The sequence below is a fragment of the Mustela erminea genome, chromosome 3, assembly GCF_009829155.1.
Source record: "Mustela erminea isolate mMusErm1 chromosome 3, mMusErm1.Pri, whole genome shotgun sequence".
Lineage (NCBI taxonomy): Eukaryota > Metazoa > Chordata > Mammalia > Carnivora > Mustelidae > Mustela > Mustela erminea.
Window position 1 is genome coordinate 99497773 of NC_045616.1, and position 18634 is coordinate 99516406.

General features: G+C 37.1%; 1 protein-coding gene across 9 annotated transcripts in view; it reads right to left on the minus strand.

The window, feature by feature from the left end:
- The window catches only part of NSD1 (nuclear receptor binding SET domain protein 1), a 156256-nt gene that overhangs the window by 32573 nt on the left and 105049 nt on the right, over nt 1–18634 (minus strand). For all 9 annotated transcript variants that reach the window (XM_032336894.1, XM_032336899.1, XM_032336895.1 and 6 more), the window contains 7 exons: nt 17049–17173; nt 16096–16366; nt 14770–14879; nt 12706–12781; nt 8955–9073; nt 7905–8048; nt 5002–5125 (listed from right to left, as the gene is read on the minus strand). In XM_032336894.1, coding sequence (XP_032192785.1) covers nt 5002–5125; nt 7905–8048; nt 8955–9073; nt 12706–12781; nt 14770–14879; nt 16096–16366; nt 17049–17173 — 969 coding nt within the window. The remainder of the gene's footprint in view (nt 1–5001; nt 5126–7904; nt 8049–8954; nt 9074–12705; nt 12782–14769; nt 14880–16095; nt 16367–17048; nt 17174–18634) is intronic.

Sequence of the window (18634 nt, forward strand, 5' to 3'; positions counted from 1 at the left end):
CAATAAATCAGTCTTATCTGGATCTTGATTAAAATACTATAAAAAGACATCTTTGAGACATGAGAAAATTGAAAATAGGAAGTAGGTGACACACAGAAGTTACTGTATAATCTTGCTATGTATTAGATATATATATATAGATATATAGATATATATTTTAAAGATTTTATTTATTTGACAGACAGAGATCACAAGTAGGCAGAAAGGCAGGCAGAGAGAGACAGAGGGAAGCAGGGTCCCTGCTGAGCAGAGAGCCCAATGTGGGGATCAATCCCAGGACACTGGGATCATGACCCGAGCCGAAGGCAAAGGCTTTAACCCACCGAGCCACCCAGACATCCCTAAATATATATTTTTAGGTTGTGTTAGACCTTTTGAAATATATGGGTAAAGCACCTGGTATTATATAAGACTGATGACTCAAAGAGCTGTACCCCTGAAACAAATATATAAGAAGAAATATATGGGTAGACAGAGGCAGAAAACTGATAACTACTGAAGCTAAATGATGAATACATGGGATTACTTTATACTCTTCAACTTTTGTAAATGTCTGAGGATTTCTGTAATACAAAGTTTAAGAAAAGGGAAAACCAAAACAAAACAAAGAAACAATTACCTCTCTTTGAGAAGCCGTACAAAGTAAGGGAAAGCCCAGGCTTGACAGAAAGACCTGAACATGAATCTTGCCTGTAACACTTGCTGGAAACAGGAATTCATTAAAATAACCCACCATACCTATAAACAGTAAGATCACCCAGCTAACAGTGATTTTAAGAAAAAATTTTAATTAACCATTTGGAAAAAAGCAAACTTCTTACTGCCTGATGTCAATATTAAACTGGAATAACCTAAATTATGGTATGGTCACCCCACATTAGAAAAATAGGGTGAGCCACAAGAAAAAAGAAATGACTCCCTTATTTTTACTCTATTCACCTAGGGTAAAATTTCTCTACCCTCAAAAATAGTAGGGCACCTGGGTGGCTCAGTCTATTAAACAACTATCTTCGGCTCAGGTCATGATCCCAGGGTCCTGGGATTGAGTCCATATTGGGCTCCACCTGCTCTGAGGGGAGCCTGCTTCTCCCTCTCCTTCTGCCTGCTACTCCTCATCTTGTGTCTCTCTCTCTCTGTGTCAAATAAATAAGGTAAATAATCTTTAAAAAAAATTTTTTTAATTAAAAAAATAGTAATAAATCTACCTCCCATCATATATGAAAATTAATAAAGAACAGACCTTAGACATAAAGATAAAACCTCAAACTATAAAATTTTCATTAGAAAACAAAGAAAAGCTTTATGACATTGGGTTATAAAAGCTTTCAACATGACATCAAAGCACAAACGTTAAAAAAACAAGCTGATAGGGCGCCTGGGTGGTTCAGTGGGTTAAGCCGCTGCCTTCCGCTCAGGTCATGATCTCAGGGTCCTGGGATCGAGTCCCGCATCGGGCTCTCTGCTCAGCGGGGAGCCTGCTTCCCTCTCTCTCTCTCTCTCTCTGCCTGCCTCTCCGTCTACTTGTGATTTCTCTCTGTCAAATAAATAAATAAAATCTTAAAAAAAAAAAAAAAACAAGCTGATAAACATCATTTACAATTAAAAAACTGCTCTTCAAGGGACGCCTGAGTGGCTCAGTCATTAAGCATCTGCTTTCAGCTCAGGTCATGATCCCAGGGTCCTGGGATGGATGCCCGCGTCAGGCTCCCTGCTCAGTGGGAAGCCAGCTTCTCTCTCTCCCACTCCCCCTGCTTGTGTTCCCTCTCTCAAGGTCTCTGTCAAATAAATAAATATCTTTTAAAAAAATAAAAATAAAAATAAAAAACTGCTCTACAAAAGACGTGATTAAGAAAAAAAAAAGACCCACAGACTGGTAGAATAATTTTCAAAGTATGTATCTGAGAATATGTATAATGAACTCTTAAAACTCAACAGTAAGAAAATAACCTAATTTAAAAAAAAGATTTGAACAGATACTTCATCAAGGAAGATGGCAAAAAAGCACATTAAAAAGAAAGAAGCACAACATCATTTGTCATTAGAAAAATGCACATTAAAACCACAATGAAGTACCACTACATATCTGTCCAAATGGCTAAAATTAAAAAGACTGACAATACCAAGTGTTGATGAAAATATGGAGAACTGAAACTCTCATCCATTACTGATGACAATGTAAAATGGTACAAACACTCTGGAAAACAGTATGGATGTTTCTTAAAACGTTAAACATATACCTACCATGCCTTCCACCCTTAGGTATTTAGAAGTAAAAAGAAAATGTGTCCGTACAAAGACATGAATGTTCATAGCAGCTTATTAATAATACCCCAACCTGAGAACAACCCCAATGTATTATCCACAGATGAATGAATAAACCAACTGTGACACATCTGTACAAGGGAATACTACTCAGCAATAAAAAGGAATGAACTCTCAACATGTGCAACAATGTTGCTGATCAGAAATTACCTATGCTGAGGGATGGGTTCGCAGGTGTATGTACACACACATATGTATTAGAACTTAACGAATTACACTTTATGCAGTTTACTGTACAACTCTCCCTCAATAAAGCTGTTTTAAGAAAGAAAATGAACTACTGACAAACACAGATGAGTGTCAAAAACATTATGCTGAACGAGACACAAAAAATCTATATACATTTTGTTCCACTTATGAAACTCTGAAAAAAAAATAAATCTCTTGTGTAATTACAGAAAGCACATCATTGTTTGCCTGAAATAGGATTGGGGTCGGGATCGGGGGGTAGTGAGGGGCAGAAGGATCAACCAGGACTAATTACAAGGGACTTTCTGGAGCAATGGAAATGTGTTCTGAATCTTCATTGTGGTTATCCTTACATATGTGTTTATAAATTTTATCAAGACCTACCAAAACATACATTAAAACTAGTGCATTTTCTAATAGGTGAATTATCCTTCAGTAAGGTTAATTCTTTAAAAAATACCTTTGCCATAACTAGCTCAGAGAGTATCACATTATAATAAAGATAAGACTAGCAGAGGCGCCTGGTGGCTCAGTGGGTTAAGCCTCTGCCTTTGGCTCAGGTCATGATCTCAGGGTCCTGGGATCAAACTTGGCATCAGGCTCTCTGCTCAGCAGGGGGCCTGCTTCCTCCTTCCCCTCTGCCTGCCTCTCTATTTGTGATCTCTGTCAAATAAATAAATAAAATCTTTAAAAAAAAAAAAAAAGTAAGACTAGCAAAGCTGAATTATCTGTGTAAAAGGCAAGACTTCTCTAAGATTAGGATTAAGAGATATGCACAAAACTAAAATTTTTTTCCCTAAATTTCATTTATAGGGCTGGATGGCGCACTATTTCCCATAATGATCAAAAGCCCACTGTACGGGAGGCAAAATAACCCCAGAACTATCTTGCCTTCTAGCTTTTGCTCCCACACTGCTAAAAGTAGTGTCAGAAAGAGGAGATAACTCAATATGACACAGCCACTGATTTACAGACACAAATTAATTCTGTCTCTCGGTTCCCACAGGAGCTACTTTAAACCTACAACTCCACTCTTCAAGTTAGAAACCACCTTTTCCCCATCATTCTCACCAAACTAAGAAAAACTTTGGCTTATTCTCCAACTCTCCAACTCCAAGGTACATTCCTGTTTTATCTTTTTGTCTCTTCAAGATTACTCTCTCCTATCACTCAGCAACTACACTCCATTAATTATTCCCTCTTCTTGCAGGAATTTTATTTCCCTATGTGGTTCTTAACATTCATCCTACAAACATTCAAGATGTTCTTGCTCTTGACCCTATAATATCCTTCCTTCAGCTACTACCCTCTTTTGCATGGATATCAAGCTTTTTTAAGAAGTAGTATACACTGCTATATATTTGCCCCTCAACTAGGTTTAGTGTGGAACACTTTTGTGGCAAATATATTTCCCACTGCTATAAATATTAGCCTCTTATCACCCCAAAACCTCCTTGGTCTCTTTGCCACATGTGCCCCTGCTAATGATATCCTACTCTCCCTGGCTTCACAAACATTCTTTGACTGGCTCCTCCTCACCCTGCAGTGTTCTTTTTAATGTGGGCACCCCCTGAGTACTTTTTTGGTCCTTTTCTCACTCTCCAGATGCTTTTTCCCTGGGCAGGTTCATGCACACTCATGGTTTTAATGACTTAGGAATGTAACCGCTTTTAGCCCCCATTTTTCCCTACTACTTAACTGCTATAGCATTCACATATAATGCTGAAAAAAGAACCATCTCCTTAGTGTAGCGGGTGAGGTACTTTACAGTTGGTTCCATCTGACCATTCTCAGTTTCTGAGCCAATCTATATAGCTTTCAAGATTATATACATCTTTCCCCTGTACCCCTGGGGCTAATAATACATTACATGTTAATTTAAAAAAATAAAAAATAAAATGTCTTTCCTTTTTCGGTAAATAGTTTTGTTCACGTATGATATACACACAGAAAAGTATAGCATCGTAAGTGTATAGTTCAGAAATAATGATAAAGAAAACATGCTTATGTAATCACCGTTCAGCTCAAGAAATATAAAACATTACCAGTAATCCAGAAACCTTGTCACTAACAATGCCTCTTCCCTAAAGTATCTTAAACTCTAAACACACTAACTTATGCCTCCTATTTCCCAAATATTCTATACTTTCATTACTGGATCTTCTTGTACTTCACCTCCCCACACCAATTTCCATGTCTCTTTTAAAGCCAAACTTAGCTATCTTCCTCTGTGGAAATGGCTCATCTTTGTTCACCTATCACTATAAATCTATCTCTACTACAATCCTTTTGCACTATATTATACTATCAATTCATTATTCACTTGGTATTCTTTTCCACAGGCAAAGACCACACAGCACTTATCTGCGTCTGTCGCAACTAGCCCTGTATTGCCATAGAAAGTGTCTGCAATAAATGTTGGGAATTTTTCCTGAAAAACTTAAAACTCAAACCATCTTTGGAAGAAAACCCCATCTATAACTACTTCACCTGTGCGACATTCATTGCAGATAAATTTTCCTCTCGGCATCTCAGTTAATCCAAGGCACTCCAGGTGGAAAGCCCCACAGCACTGAGCCTCACATAACAGCAGCTCACCCAGTTTCTCACAGTTCTGTTAAGAGAAAGAAAACAGATATGTCTATAAAGGGTTTTTAAGTCCCAAGCAGAAGGCCTTCGTGAAGAAAGATTAAGCAGGAGCTTTCCAGAAAGAAGAGAGCCCACCATTTATTCAGCCAATATTTAATGATTAATTCCTCTATGCCAGCTTCCACAAAGTCCCCAGCTCTCACGGTTCGTATATACTAAGGATTGAAAATACAAGTAAACAAACAAACATAAAAGATATCAGATAATTATAAGCACTAAGTAGAGAATTCAAATAGCTACTTGGGACTGGGAATGGCCTCTCAGATGCAGTTCTGAACTCCAAGTCAGTCACATGATCTGACAGAAAGACCAGGGAGACAAATACAGAAAGTCCACAGATAGGAAAAACTATGTTAGGTCTGAGAATCATAAGGGAAGTCAGTGGACTACAGTGAACAAAAGTTATATGTGATAGAAGATAAAGTAAGAAAAAGGCAACAGCCTGATTGTGTGGTCTTACACATTATGCTACATTTCCAGATTGTATTCTAATTACAGAGGTGTGCCATTAGAGGGCTTTAACAAGAAAAGGCTAAAATCATTAAATGATTAAAATCATTTAAGGCTAAAATCATTAAAATCGTAACAAGAAAAGGCTAAGATATTCATTTAAAAACAGATTCCTCTGATTACTACATGGAAAATGAGTTCAAGAATGAGAAAGGTGAGAATAGCAGTAAAGAGACAATCAAGAAGGCTATTGTAATAGTTCAAGCAAGAGATACTGGTTAGCTAGACTTGGGTTCTAACAGTCCAATAGGGCTCTAATCAAGGTTTAAACAATGTTTGAGATACATCTACAACCATCTCAGAGAGGTCGCCTTCCTGAGATGATCTCATCTAAGATAGGGTATCATTTATAATAGGGCCTTAGGAAATAGAGATCTGGCTTTGTTGCTTTCAAAACATAAGATTTATGAAAATTCTGCAAATTCCCAACATTTGTTACTTTCATCCCTCTAACATCCTGATTTGTTGCCCCACAGTGATCAGCAGGAAAATACTAAAAATGAGAAAGAGTCTTATTGTGGAAGACAAGAAAGAAGAAGGCAACTAAGTACGTCTAGTATCTTCAAGCACCTGAAGAAACAAAAGGTCTTGGCCACTTGACATCAAAGCTTAAAGAAACAAATGAGGAGAGGAGAGCTTTGGGGAAAAAATGCCAGAGGCAGCCAGGGATTAAGAGCAGACAGACCCCAAGGTCTTAAACAACCTATAGTGTAAATTAAGTCTTACAACTCTGGCTCTTCCATTATCCCCTAACTCACACATAAAAATTGACAAATGCCATATATATTACCCACTTTATTTTGTACAATCACAGTGCCAGTGATACCAGCTTTTATGTACAATAAACAAATTTGCCTTCACCATTTAAACAGGGAAACTTCAATTACAGTATATATCAAAGACAAATTTAAAACATGTTATGGACTAACCCTGTAACTGGGATGACGAAGTAATTCATCTTTCAAACTGGTAACCATGTGAGTGAAAGATTATGATATTAATAAATTAAACAAGGACAACAGATTTAAACAAAAAGTGATCCAAACAATCCAGGACCACAAGGCAACTATCCTTTTAACCACATTTTGTTGATAATCTTTGTTGTTATACAGTCTCTCAGGAGTAACACTGTGTTTGGGTGCTGATCTGAATATGATCAGCATTCTTTATACAGTAATGAAAATGAAAAAACAAACTGAATGGAAATTCTACTGTTCTACATATTCTAGGCTTGGGTTAACTTTATTTTTATCTGTTTCAATAAAAAAAAAGAAAAAGAAAAAGAAGCCTAGTATCTTCAACTTTTTACAGGCCAGCTTTTAAGAATTTACAAAGGTAAATCAAGCCCATAAAAAAGAGAACATAATCGAAGCATCAATTTAACTGACTCTACTCCCAAGTCTGATAAAGTCTCTTTACAGAGAGGCAACACAACATAGTGGTTAAGACTCTAAACCCAGATCGCTTGAGTTTGAATCCTGGCTTTGGTGTGTGACTATAAGGAAGTTATGGAACATCTCTCTGCTTCAGTTTCCTTGTCTGTAAAAATGAGGATAATAATGGCAATCTACTTTACAAGACTGTTATGACTAAATGACCTAGTATTTATAAAAAGTTTAATTTGATAAATTTTTAAAATTTATTTATTTGGGGTGGGGGGCATAGAGGGAGAGAGGGAGTGAGAAAATCTTAAGCTCACAACTCTGAGATCATGACCTGGGCCAAAATCAAGAGTCAGTTGCTTAACCCAGGGGCCCCCAGAATATTTATAAAGTGATGGAAACTCTTGACACACAGTAAACACAGTATACATACTTATTAAATAAATATAAAAAGGCAGCAGTAGATTCTCTGAAGGCACTATTTTAAAGAAAAAGAAATCTCAAAGTGAAAATTTCCCTTAAAACATTCCTTAGAAACCCAGAGATTCTCACACCATGAAACATACAGGAAAATGATCTTTAAGTAATCTGTGATTCCTTCTCCCATCTCACACCTGCTCCATGGCATCTACTCATGGGTAACAAGGGCAGGTGTTTTACCAACACTAAATATTTATTTCCTTTCTCTTTTCGTGAGAAGGGGTAAGATTTAAGTCCTTAAAGGGAAGTGACTCCACTGGAATCATCCAGGAAAAATGTTTATTCTAACATGACTGGGTTATCAAGAGATGGAGAGGGCTTTTCTTAAAAGACACACAAGCAATCCAAATGCAAGTGGGCAACATCCTTTACCTGACAAACGTTCTCCTTGAGTGCAGCTCCTCCGCCTCGTTCGCCCTGCAGCTTTTTAGATGCTGGCATCCCATGATCATTCTCTACACCCTCCTCAACAGTCTCCTTGGGGCTTGCAGCTGTTCTGTGTGTCATCAGTTCTCCCTTGCAGAGAAAAAATAATGTCCCACATCTGTATTACAGATGTCTCCTCCATGTGACCCCCTCCCTCTGGGCTGCTATTTGTCTAGCCATTAAGCACTTACAGATGTTCAGCCAATCACGCGGGCGGACTGCATGCAATGTTAGTTCTAACCCTGCTGTGATTGGGCGGGTAGTGGGCGCCTCATGCCCTGCCACTAACTGCTCTGAGGCTGTTCCACTGGAACTTTTTGAGCTGTTCCATTTTAAGGTTTCACTAAGGGAGAGAAAACATTCTTAAGTTTATTTGATTACTTATTTGTCCTTCCAAGATCAGTGTTTCCTAAATAATGCCTCCCTTGGGCATTCGATTCAAATTATCCTGGAAAGAAACACTCCGTATAATAATGTGTAAAAAGCTGACCTCACTTGTTCTAATTCTCTTTTAACCTGAGTTGAAAAGCTAGAGACCGCATCAATGACTGCACTGATGCTCTACAAGGAAATGGTTTTAAATCTACCCTTTGTTTCCTTAAAGCAAATGTTTACAAACATTAGTCTAAAATTAAGCAGTTGATGGTTTCAAGAAATAAGCAAATGAGTTTCCCTCTAATTGCAGCAGTCTCAACTTATAAAGGGCAATATCTAAGTTCATTCAGATCATATGGTTACTTGGTATTGTGCTCTGGTTATTTAGAAAAAGCTTACTTCATGATGAAAGCTATAAAATTCATCAGATACCTAGAGCATAGGATGTGGTCTATTAAAAAGATCATATCCATAGTTGCCATATACGTCTTCTTATAGCTGTTAATTAGCTGTTTCAGTAGAACATGATTCTTAAGAAAACTCAAGGGAAGAAGGGTATGGCCTCTACTGTGGAAAGTAGATATTCTTTGGAAGGTCAAAAGATGAGGAACTGAGTAATACCTCTGAGGTTGGAGTTTCTTTTGATGAATCATCATTTTTCATTTTTTTACAGTGCACCTTGGCTATAGTATGCCTCTGTCGTTTTCGCTTCCTTGGTTTATCAAATATCTTGGTAGTGCCTATAACAGAAAACAGGCGTTATCTGCTGGTTATTCACCCACATGTTCAAGAAATCCTACCCTCAACTTAGAGGACCTCAAAGAATTACAGAATGTTAGAGTAAAAAACCAATCATAAAGTCCATTTAATTCCCCAACTTAGTAGATGAGGAAAAGGGCACAGAAAGGAGAAGACTTACCAATAACTATATAACTAGTTGGAGAAAGAGCTACACATATATAAATTCTGTCTCATACAAATTAAATGGTAAAATGAGTAAGTAGGTTAAAGCAGTTTCATTTTACAAGATGAAACAAACGTCTTCATAGTTCCTCAAAGGACTTAAATATCCTATAGATGGGGAGGAAATACATTTAGTACTCAGGAAAAGATACTAAAACCTGACCTCCACAACTAAAGACAGTAAATTATATCACTATACAATATAAGGATTAAGATGAAAAGCTGAAATACAAAAATCTGGCTTGGGGAAGGAGGAGACCTCCTACAAAACATTTAGTGGCTTAAAGGATATTCATGCTGTAGTACTAAAATCCTGAACATCCTACAATATAAAATAGATAATATATGATCTAATCAGGCATATTTATAAAATGAAATTCCAGTCTCTCCCTCATTGTCTTTTATACATATTTCAACTTTTTGTTATAGAAATAAAGAGGAATCTCAAGTGCTACTTCATAAAATGTTTCAGGATAATTAGGCTAGGTAAAAAGATGAAGGCTAGACTTGGGAAAACCGGCTTGGTACTCTCTTTCTTGGGACTGCTTGATGGAGATGGAGAAGCTCTATCAAAGCTTCCAATCACCTACGACTAAAAGAAGAATTAATATGGTAGCAGAATAAAAGTTCAATATTCTCAGGAGCTAAAACAGTTGATGAAATTTAAAAGATAAAGTACAGGTTGTACATTTTATAAAAACTGAACTACAAAAATAGAAGAACTGGTATTTTGAAAGTTTTTTTGTTTGTTTGTTTGTTTTTAAGGCAAGCAAGCAAACCGGTGAATCTGTGAAATTCTATATGAACACAAGGTTAACATAAGCTAATATACTACTAGATTTACTTATTAGAAAACTTAATAATCTTGGGTTACATTTAAAGATGTGCGTATTTACAGGGCGCCTGGATGGCTCAGTGGACTAAAGCCTCTGCCTTTGGCTCAGGTCATGATCCCAGGGTCCTGGGATGGAGCCCCACATCAGGCTCTCTGCTCAGTGGGGAGCCTGCTTCCCCACCCTCTCTGCCTGCCTCTATGCCTACTTGTGATCTCTTGTCAAATAAATAAATAAAATCTTTTTAAAAAATTAAATAAATAAAATGTTCTTAAATAAATAAATAAAGATGTGCACATTTAAGGAGTGCCTCAGTGGCTCAGGCACTGATTGAGCATCTGCCTTCTGCTCAGGCCATGGTCCTGGGGTCCTGGGATTGAGCACCCCATCAGGCTCCCTGGTCAACAGGTGGTCTGCTTCTCTCTCTTCCTCTGCCCCCTCTTCACCCCTTCTGCTCTTGTCTCTCTCAAAAAATAGATAAATAAAATCTTTTTTTTTTTTTAAGTGCTCATTTAAGATCACATGTAGTACTGCCTGGGTGGCTAAGTAGATTAAGTGTCTGCCTTCAGCTCAGTGATGATCCTGGGGTCCTGATATGGAGCCCTGTGTCAAGCTTCCTGCTCAGCAGGGAGTCTGCTTCTCTCTTCCCGTCTGCCCCTCCCCCTGATTGTGTGCTCACTCTCACACTCTCTCAAATAAATATATAAAGTCTTTTTTTTTTTTCCTTTCCTAAAACAATCACGTAACATAACCTTCCCATGATATAACCTTCCCATGATACCCTTTGCTGGCAGACCACATCTGATACTATATGCTGAAATTTGGACTAATATCTCAGAAATGACACTATTCAATAAATGGCACTGGAAGATGAATGAATAAAGTGGTACAAAGAATTGGCATGGAGAAAATCTGAGGTGGATAACAAGATGGTAGTGCGGCAATGAGTTTGGTGAGGTCTGGATTTAGTACCCCAACACTACCACCTCTTTCACCTTGTTTTTCTATTAATACAGGGATAATATGGATAATACCCTAACTCTCTGTAAAGCTTTAGATGGGTTAGATGTTAACAGTCCTATAGCAATGGACTGAGCAAACAAAGGATCTGGTAGAGGAAATGCTTGAACTACAATATTATATCTATTATTGAATGAAGGCCTGCCTATCCCTCTAGGCATAACGAAGATCACCATGTATAACTTTCAGGACTCAGATTCAAATGTAATCTAAAAGATTTCCAAGCGTGGGGTGCTTAGGTGGCTCAGTAAGTAAACCATCTGACTCTTGATTTTAGCTCAGGTCATGATCTCAGGATCGTGGAATCGAGCCCTGCACTGGGCTCCGCACTGAGGATGGAGCTGCTTAGAATTTTCTCCCTCCCTCTCCCTTTGCCCCTCTCCCTGCTTGCACTCTCTCTAAAAAAAAAAATAAAATAAACATAAAAAAATAAAATAAAATATATTTTCTTAAAAAGCCCTGAAAAGAAGCAACCACAGGGACCACACTCAAAATGTAAGCTCTCTTTCCCAAGTATATGCTCACTAACCAAACAGCATAGATGTGACAAAGAAATTGAGACTATTTGTGAAAAACAGGCTTAGATGACTTGTAATTTCCCTCTCAACTCAGATTCCACATTTTCTGATCTATAGAATAAAAAATGAATCAAAGCCAACAAAGTACACACCTGGGTGGCTCAGTGAGTTAAGCCTCTGCCTTCAGCTCAGGTCATGGTCTCAGGGTCCTGGGATTGAGCCCCAAATCAAGGCTCTCTGCTCAGTAGGGAGCCTGCTTCCCCCTCTCCCTCTGCCTGCCTCTCTTCCCACTTGTGATCTCTCTCTCTGTCAAATAAATAAGTATAATCTCTTTATTCATTTTTTAAAAGATTTTATTTATTTATTTGACAGAGAGAGATCACAAGTAGACGGAGAACCAGGCAGAGAGAGAGAGAGAGAGAGGGAAGCAGGCTCCCTGCTGAGCAGAGAGCCCGATGCAGACTCAATCCCAGGACCCTGAGATCATGACCTGAGCCGAAGGCATCGGCTTAACCCACTGAGCCACCCAGGCGCCCCAATAAGTATAATCTTTAAAAAAGCAAAAAAAAAAAAAAAAAGCCAAGAAACTAGCGATTTCAGTTAGAGAATTACCTAATAAGAAAATTGAGTAGGAGATTATTCTTTATTGTTCCTAACTTTTCTTTAATCTAATATAATTCTAATTCCACGTAACTAATTTCAGCATAAAGCTCAAAATGACCATCCAATTTTCTAGTGTCATCCACTGTATTAGGAAGCATATTTGGGCAAACAAGTTTTTTTGTTGTTGTTTTATAAATCTTATTTTTATTTATTTCTAAGTAATTGTTACACCCAATGTGAGGCTCAAACTCATGACCCTGAGATCAAGTCTCATGCTCTTCCAACTGAGCCAGCCAGGTGCCCCTTGGGCAAACAAGTCTTAGAAGATATAATCTCACTGGTCTTGCTAACATATGTAACAACTTCTCTAGTTAGCTGACCAGGTGGTTCATAGTTATTTTGCATTACATTTTTTTAAGTTTCAAAAATACACACCTCCACCATACTCTTTAGAATGAGATGCAGCACGTGATTCATTAATGTTGTTCTCCAAGTGACCGGCTTCATAACACTACAAATAAACAAAATGCAACAGATTTACAGAGGAACCAAAAATAAACCTTTTATATTATATGCCAAAAGCTGAACTATTATCACAAATACAGAAATCCTGGCTGTTTCTGGCAATTAAATAAACAGTATTAACAATAATGGGTTGAACAGAAACTACATGGGGAAAGACATCAAAAAACAAAAAACACAGCTCCAAAAGACTCCTACGAACACACACTCCTTTGGGCTTAACCAGAGACTCCCAATGTATCAAGCAGATACAGAATGGTACTCTTATTCGAATGGTACTCTGATTCAAATGGTAGACAAAGAGAAAGGGTATATTCCCAGAGACCCAGCATCTCAGCTCTATTCCATACCACCCTGCATTTAAAATCTATCTTCTTAAAACTGCATTTATAGCCATTAGATTTTACAAAGACTTATTTACTTGATGAATTCTAAATATTAAAAAGCTCTGAATCAGTGCTCACTCCAGCAGTACATATACCAGAAAACTCTGAATCATGGAATTATCTTTCTGATTTAATAGGCTATAGATTAATATAAATGAAAGCAACATTAAATCTCAAAACAAAACACTCAGACATCAAGAGTAATTTCCTACACATTTCACTCCTCTACTAGTAATGCTCGTATGAATTAGTTTCAGTCCAATAAAATGTCTCCTACAATAAAAATATTCTTCAGCAGGAATGTTAAACAAAATTTAGTGGCCACAGAGTCAACAGATGCTATTCTTGCTGTAAAGTCCCCAAATTTTGCAACTGAAACAAGCTAAAATACAGCAGTGAATGTCCAAATGCTCACTATATCCATTAATCAAATTATTAACTTGTGCACATCAATTATATCTCAACAAAACAGACAAAAATAATACCATTCTCTAAACTGACCCAAATGTTGATTTTCTTTAAAATGTATCATTACCTCACCTGTAGCATTAATGAAACAGCTTTACATAATTCGCCTTGTATAATACTACTAAACTTATCACCTGATAGCAAATGTTATTTCCATGCTCAAAACATTGTGATGAATCACAGTTTCCTTGTCCCTTACAAGGGTCTAAGATTTGAGTAAGACAAAGTTAGGAGAGAAAGCAGTGCACAAGGAAACTATCACAGCCTCACCTGGACATGGACTTTGAGAAGAATGAAAGAATTAAAGAATATAATGCAGACTTTTAAAATGAGGTATAAAAACACAAATAAACTGAGCTTTACATTTACATGCTAACCCAGCTGGGTGAATAACTCATAAAAGCAAAAACTAGGATCCTCAATATAGAATTAAATGACATAAGCCTGTTATAGCTAATGAAAGAAGTCCAAAAACTCTATTTTTGATCTGATTACAATCTGTATTTTTCCTATTAAAATTTTCTTTCTTTAATGGACATCTGTGCATCCTAACAACTGAATTTCTAACACCCTGAGTTACTCCTCACACATATGGGCAATAGGATATTTCCTAAAAATTATTATCCAGGAAAATAACCTTCTATTTCCATCTACTATTTAGTGATTGATGCCTTCTTGGCCAATAAAAACCATGTCTGCAAACTCAAAAACTTAAGTTCAAGTGTTTCTGCCTGGTTATAACTAAGCTGAGTCTTTTCTGAGGTGTTATGTAGACAGGGCAATGGGATAAGAGTAAGTTAGTGGCTCACAGAGAAAGAAGAAGAAAGCAGGTAAGAGGTTTTAATCCCAGAAAAGAACCAAACGCACAATTTACTCAATCTTATAAGCTCTTTTAATTTTCATCTGAAAAGAACATCTAAAATGAACTAATACACATGTCCACACAAATGCAGAACAGCTTCTCAATATAGGATCTCTTAGACCTAAGGAATATATTCTGCGATTCTCTTATTTCTATGTATGTATGCATCCATGTTGCTAAGCATTACTAAAAGATTTGTTTTTAAAATCCCATATTTACATATGGTTTAATCATATTTTAGAACTGACCAAAGTAACATACCTTTTTGGAAAGGCCAAGATCCCCTTTCTTGGGCATAAATCCAGGGTCTAAGTCATTGGATTCGAGAAGTTTCTTAGTTGGTTTTCTCTGACGTTTACTTTCGTAATTTCCTGAAATGCATGTATCTTTTCATTAGATGATTTAGAAACTAGGCATAAACTAATTTTTAAAAAATCTATATGCCACAGAAAAATGAGTCACCATATTTTTTATGTATTCCTTGTCATCTTCTGGTGAGGGGCAGAATATATCAGAATGTATTTATTTATGCTAAAATATTAGTTAACATAAAAAATAGGAAAACAATTCTCAATACATACACAAACTAATCTGAAAATGTTCTTATGTCTCTGTGTGTATGTATCATAAAAAGACTAAGGGGGAAATCAAAAGGGCAGAACTATCTTTATAATCATTAACTGGTAGTAAGGACCAAGGAGAAGTGAGGTGGAGTAGACGCTGAATTCCAGGCATGACAGAACCAGGATCAGAATTTTTATTCTGCTCCTAAATAAACAAAACACATTTACTTTGTAGGACTGTTTTTAAGAATTATATATAAGAGCCTAATAACAGAGTTTAGTACATGCTAAATTATGAAATAGTAACTATCTGTACTCTTTTTAGTCTTTCTGATTCTGTCTTACTTGATTAATAAACACCACTGGGATACTCTTTTTTAAATAAAAGAAATATCAACACAAGTTATTGTTGGGAATATAAAAAAAGTTATATGCAAAATTTTCTTTGGGTGACTATAATGTTTGAGAGTCAGAAGGTAAATTAGAGACAGTATGTTTAGATTCAACTTACACCAGGTGACATGTATATAAAGAATAATAAAGTGAAAAGCAACTGGTAATTAACTTCAAGGGAATATTTACATTTAGCTACTTACAATGTATCAGGTAAACTGCATTATGATGTCCATTTTATAAAAGAGGAAACAAGTTCAGAGGTTAAACAATTTCTTAAGTAATACAAAAACTGATAGAGCCAATTATCTGAAGCGTAAGTTTCATGTGTTTATTAGTATGTAGTGCCCTTCCCGCAAACCCTGCTAACCTGAGTGTTGCCTCACATGGTGGTTGATTGGCAATCATAACAAGTAAGAGTGGAGTAAGGAGAGTTGTTTTTAAAACATATCTTATGGACAGTGTCCCACTAATTCGTGATCATTAACTATATTCATTCAGTTAGCTGACACTTTCAGGATTTCCCAGGACCAAAGTAGGTAACTTGCTGTACAGATTCACTATTGGCTTTTTTATCACAACATGCTAAAATCATATCTACTTACATTCTGAGACCCCATTCCGATCTTACCTTGTGTTTTAACTAGCAATTCCTCAGACTCAAGGGCAGGCCGTGGAGAGACTTCCGGAGCCACAGGCACAGACAAGGTCAGCTGTGGCAACTCAGCATGTCCACCTCCAAGTTCTGACTGAGCCAAGGGCCCTTCCAAAAATGGAGCCTCCCTTTCAAGAACTGGAGGCTCTTCTTTGGTTGAAATCAAAGAATTCTCATCCACCTGCTTGTTCTGAGCACTAGATCGACATCGGGCTAAAAGGCTTTCCTCTTCACAGCGGGAACTTACCTGAAGGCAAAAAAATAAACGTAGAATCCATAGAACAAAGTTGCTATAATTTCAGTTTCAAAAAGAAAAATGCACTTAAAAATGAAATTCTGACGTGCTACAACACGGATGAATCTTGAAGATATCACTAAGTGAACTAAGTCATACACAAAAGGACAAATATTTTATGATTCTACATATATGAGGTTAACCTAGAATAATAAAATTCATAGAGACAGAAAATAGAATGGGGGAGCATGGGTGCCTCAGTTAGTTAAGCATCTGACTCTTGATTTTGGCTCAGGTTATGACTCTCTTTCCCTCTCCTTCAGGCCCTCCCCTCCATGCTCTTTCTCTCTCAAATAAGTAAATCTTAAAAAATAAAAATAAAAAATTATCCCACCATATTTTATGTTCTATGGTTTTAATATTTTGTCATAGTAATATTCGTAAATCATTACTCTCTAAAAGCAAAGGGAGGAAAAAAATTTATACACACACATACTACACACAGTGCATAAAGTCATTTATACTTTCATGTATATTCTTAGTAGTGCCAAAAGCTGGAGGTAAAAAAATGGAAAAAGCAAGATCCCAGGTTAAGGAAATTACTGTCCCATGCAGACAAAAAAGGATATTAAAGGCAAAACTGCAATATCCTAAAAGTACTGATGAAAAGACTGTTGAAAATGTTGGAACATACCTTGTGCACCTGTTCCTGCACCTTCTTTTGTTTTTTCTTAGGAGCAAATATCTGATCATATTCTTCTGTATACTCCAGAAGCCATTTGCTTGGCTTCCTAAGGCGTTTCTTCTCTGACCGCACAGCTAAAAGAGGAGAAACGAGTTTGTATTAACCAAAATGTTAGAGGAGAGCCCTTTGCTTTCATGAAACCATCCCTGAACTCTCAAAGGTACAGAGATGGGAAATTCTCGAAATCACTCTGCTTAAGATCCAAGACACTAAAAGTGATTTCCTATTGTTTATCATATGCAGAAGCTGAGAGGGGAGACTGAGAGCAACTTCTGTTGCTCTATACACATATATACAGACCATCTGAAGTTAAGGGAAAGGTTTAAAAAAAAAAAAAAAAAAAGATTAAACTGAAACTAACTAGTGTCCCATAGTGACTGATAGAGCTAACATTAAAATATAGTCTAGGGGAGCCTGGGTGACTCAGTTGGTTAAGCATCTGCCTTGCGCCTAGTCATGATCCCAGGGTCCTGGGATTGAGCCCTGCATCAGGGTCCCTGCTCAGGGGGAGTCCGTTTCTCCCACTTGCTCTGCCTACCACCACCCCCCGCCCCCCCAACTCCCCCCCACCCAGCCCCGCCTCATGTTCTCTCTCTCTCTCTAATAAATAAATAAAATTGGGCCACCTGGGCAGCTCAGTGGATTGAGCCTCTGCCTTCGGCTCAGGTCATGATCTCAGGGTCCTGGGATCAAGCCCCACATCTGGCTCTGCTCACCGGGAAGCCTGCTTCCCCTCACCCCTCTGCCTGCCTCTCTGCCTACTTGTGATCTCTGTCAAATAAATAAAACCTTAATAAATAAATAAAATCTTTAATAAAGTCTAAATAAAGGAAATTCATAAAATATACCATAAATTATTTTAATAACATCTCTCTAGATTATGTAGAATACTAGACAGAATTCAGATAGAATATTTACCACCTAATCAGTACTACCGTGTGAATTTCAAAAGCACTTTACACACACGTCATATCATAGTTGTGGTATGAGTTTTACATTAGAAAATTGAGGAATAGATCTTAAAAGAATAATTAAAAAATATAATTATATGTATACCATTACCTCAATGACATAAAGAGTATGTGGCATGTATGCCAAAGGCAGAAAATAAGATAAAAATACAGAGTTCAGGGGCGCCTGGGTGGCTCAGACCTTAAGCATCTGCCTTTGGCTCAGGTCATGATCCCATGATCTTGGGATTGAACCCTCCATCAGACTCTGCTCAGCGGGAAGCCCTGCTTCTCCCTCTCCCACTCCCCCTGCTTGTGCTCCCTCTCTTACTATCTCTCTCTTTGTCAAATAAAAACATACAATCTTAAAAAAAAAAATACAGAGTTCAGAGTATCTTTTGAGAAAAAAAGTTGTCATCTTTTATGGTCAAATTTCAAAGTATCATACCATTTTTCTTTGAGTTAATTGTAAAATAAATACCTATTATAATTTCCCAATAAAACTTTGTCCAGTTTAACATGCTATACTCATTTTATAAGGTCTTTGGGAGCAAATCCTAATGTATACAGAATGTAGGATATAGT